The sequence below is a fragment of the Haliotis asinina genome, chromosome 11, assembly GCF_037392515.1.
Source record: "Haliotis asinina isolate JCU_RB_2024 chromosome 11, JCU_Hal_asi_v2, whole genome shotgun sequence".
NCBI classification, from domain to species: domain Eukaryota; kingdom Metazoa; phylum Mollusca; class Gastropoda; order Lepetellida; family Haliotidae; genus Haliotis; species Haliotis asinina.
The window spans coordinates 45,843,535-45,847,006 of NC_090290.1; the positions used below are offsets into that span (position 1 = coordinate 45,843,535).

A 3,472-nucleotide genomic window follows, 5' to 3' on the forward strand; every position below is an offset into this window, starting at 1 on the left:
ATCCTTCATTCATGACGCCGAGACGAACTCAGGACCAACAACTTCCGATGCGTTAAGATCTTCCCACTGTTGTAGTCAATAACATCACACTCCTGGTAAAATGCGAATGTGAGGTCAGTCATAAAATCACTTCTGTCGGGAGGGGATTACCCGCCTGGCCGTTTTTTTTGTAATACCTTACTGCTGGCGTAAGCGGTTTTTTTGTACCCATTAAGAATGTGTAGACGTAGCTGTTAATATACTGCTATTGTTCTGTTATGGACATATCTGACGTTTCATGACGAGAAGAAATAAAAGCATTTTTTTTTGTTTGGAATGAGACAGGGCAGCTATATAAGCCCATGTCTGTCTAGCATAGATGCACTGTTCTCTGCTCGCTGCTTTACATCATGTACTCGTCGCTGTCAACCCTTGCTGTTATCATGGCGGTATACATGCCGTCAACATCTGCTCAGGGTAAGCGTAACATTATTAATATTATGAATAGTGGTTGTCATTTACAATCGAAGTGTGTCAGACGTTTTCTATGCTTTATGTTTTCCTTCTTCCACTTTTACAGACTATATTACCGAGAATTCAGTCTCAATAGGAACATCTCAATAATGGGACTCAAGGGGGCCACTAATTTTGCTTGTTTTGGGCATTTCTACACGTCAGATATAATCAATCAAGTCGTATATATACATAATTGTAATTGAAAGATTACATATATTTTCTAATCGTGAATTAACATTAGGCACCGTGTATAGTGTTTTTCATCTCAGTGACATACATTCATTTATTTTGAACCTGCTATCTAATCAATATGTTTAGAAACATTAGTACTTTGCAGGAGCAGAAACCATAACGTATATATTTCTCGTTTTATATTTAGATTATAAATGATTGAAAATACAAAAGCATTTTAGGAAGTGGTTTCAGGAAACACACTTTGATTTGTCTACCAGAAATGGAAATTGAGTAAAGATTCTTCTTTTGGTTGACAGTTCTGTGCGATACCGTTGGCTGCACTAATGGCGTCTGTGTCCTGCCACCAGTTACAATTTTTCCAACCTGTAACTGTACTGCTGGTTTCCGGTTGTCTGTGACCAACCCGACTCTGTGCGCCAGTAAGTAATATTTCATAGATATCCTTGTCATTTAAGTAATAACCAAGAAAAATATATTTTGTAATGAATGGTCTTTTGGTGTTCTTAAGGTATATATTCTGTAACCTCCCCAGTGTTAATACAGTTTTCACTACCATCAGATTGGTTGTTTAAGAAATGTTGCCATTTAAATACCTACACGAACTACTTTCAACATTCATTCGAAAAATCGATTCATATTCTTCCCCAGCAAACAATAAGATCACTAGGCTGTCCGTTTACAACATCAGATATGTTAACGAATACATTTTTGTATCTATTTTCCAGCTGCAAAATCGACGCGTTTAGCACACAATACATGAGTTCTTAAGCTGTATTAAAACATGAAATTTCGCCTTCTTCGTAGCACAAGATGTGTGAACAATTCAAATCGATTCATATTCTTTCCCACAAACAATAAGATCACCAGGCTGTCCATTTACATCAGATATACTAACGAATACATTTCTATATATTCATTTTCCAGCTGCAAATTCCCATGTAGTTACTATCAATGCGATAAATACACACTACACTTGAAATCTTAAGATTTCTTAAAACATCGCATTTCGCCTACTTCAGTTATAAGGTGAAAATTGCATTCATATACAAGAAACGAATTACACATCCATTTTTGAGATTTGCTGTTAGATCGGCATAGCACCAATGCTATTACTACTGGGTAATAGACTAAGGGATGGAAAAAGGGAATAAATGTCAAGAAACAGAACAGAATAGATTAGTCAAGTAACACTTAAAGCTGAGTCACTGATTAGAATTAAGGGAGATTTCCAATCACGAGATACGACATAAGACCAGGGAATGATGTAACTTCTAACGAATCAGACAGATTGTAGAGGGTCATGTGACAAGGGTAGAGCAGGCTCGAACACCTTAAAAAGATACCGTCAGCACTAAAAAGTCCGAGGTGCGGTGCGGGTTGAAGAGTCAGCAGAACGTTCACACCCCGGTTGATCAGTAAAGAGCTTGTCCTACCCTGTCCAGACCCAGTCAGATTGTTATGAAAAGAGGGATCGAGTAAACCGAATAGAGTATAGAACCTTGTGTTGAGGTATTCATTGTGCGCCAGAGTGCCATGACATGAATGCTATGCGTTAGTTAGGAATCCCGGTCGTCAGACCACTCATTCCTAGATGCAGCAACTCGGACGGACCATTCATTGTATGCCACCAGAGCTTACAGCACCCCTACTAATGCAGAACGGCCATCGTAACAGGTAACCGGTATGAGGGTTTACTAACACCTAAATCCTAGTTACGACACTTCGTAGCACAAGACGTGTGAACAAACATGTGAAGGAGTGGACAGTCTTTATTTTTGCGAACCATAAACGCTGGATATTTTCCGGAGTACTCTGCTTTGTGACAATCCAAGCAAGTCTCATCATAGATATGTATTCCTTTGTTTCAGATGTTGACGAGTGTTCAGAAATTAATTACCTCTGTGGAGTGAGTTATGAGCCCTATCTCCGCACCTATGTCGACAGTGGAAGGTGTGTCGACAATGCCGGGTCTTACAGTTGTCAGTGCAACCCCAACTTATCCCTGCCATCCTTCGACAACAAGACCTGTTTCCGTAAGTTGTGTCAAGTTCACTTATTAACTCACGTCAGTATAATTCATAGAAGTGAGTGAATGAGTATGGCTGCAGGACGCTTTCAGCAATATTCTAGCATCGTCATAGCCGGGGACACCAGAAATGGGCTTCACATATGTGCACGGTTGATGGTGGAAGAATCGAACCCATGTCTTCGGCGTGATGAGCGAACGCTTTAACCACTTCACTACCATACCACCCTACAAATTATTGAAGATAAAATAACCAGTAAATATATTTGGGGATGGGTCCGTACATATAACTTTTGTTCTTTCATTGGTATAGGGGTGTGTATATTTGCATTAATGATTCGCACATAGTGTCCTGTGTGAAATAATATCTGCGCTCGTTACCCATTAGGGACAGATATATTTTGATTTAATATTTGTTTGTTTACAGCTCTGCCTGTGCCACAACAGCAACCACAACAGCAACAGCAACAACAGCTACTTCAACGTCTTCTAAACCAGCTCCTGCTATCGGAGTTGTTGTAAACTAAATCTTCAATAAAACCTATTCCATCTTGAGAGAAGTTTGTTTCATGTATATTTTCATCCAAGTGAATGACGTGCGGGTTGCCCTGTCTATGCTGGCGAATATAGATTGATCTTTTTCATTTGATTTGTACAAAGGCTGAACGGTCATCTTCAAGTTCTGATATATCAGTAAGACTGTACCTGCAGGTATATGAGTGAGTGAGTTACGTTTTACGATGTAGCAGGAATGTT

At 39.3% G+C, this 3,472-nt stretch overlaps 1 protein-coding gene across 1 annotated transcript; it reads left to right on the forward strand.

The window, feature by feature from the left end:
* The first annotated feature begins 389 nt into the window (after window positions 1-389).
* On the forward strand, window positions 390-3,238 carry LOC137256576 (latent-transforming growth factor beta-binding protein 1-like). The gene is made up of 4 exons (XM_067794445.1): window positions 390-456; window positions 987-1,109; window positions 2,559-2,723; window positions 3,144-3,238. The coding sequence occupies exons 1-4, from the start codon at window positions 390-392 to the stop codon at window positions 3,236-3,238; spliced, it is 450 nt and encodes a 149-aa protein (XP_067650546.1).
* The last annotated feature ends 234 nt before the right edge of the window (window positions 3,239-3,472 follow it).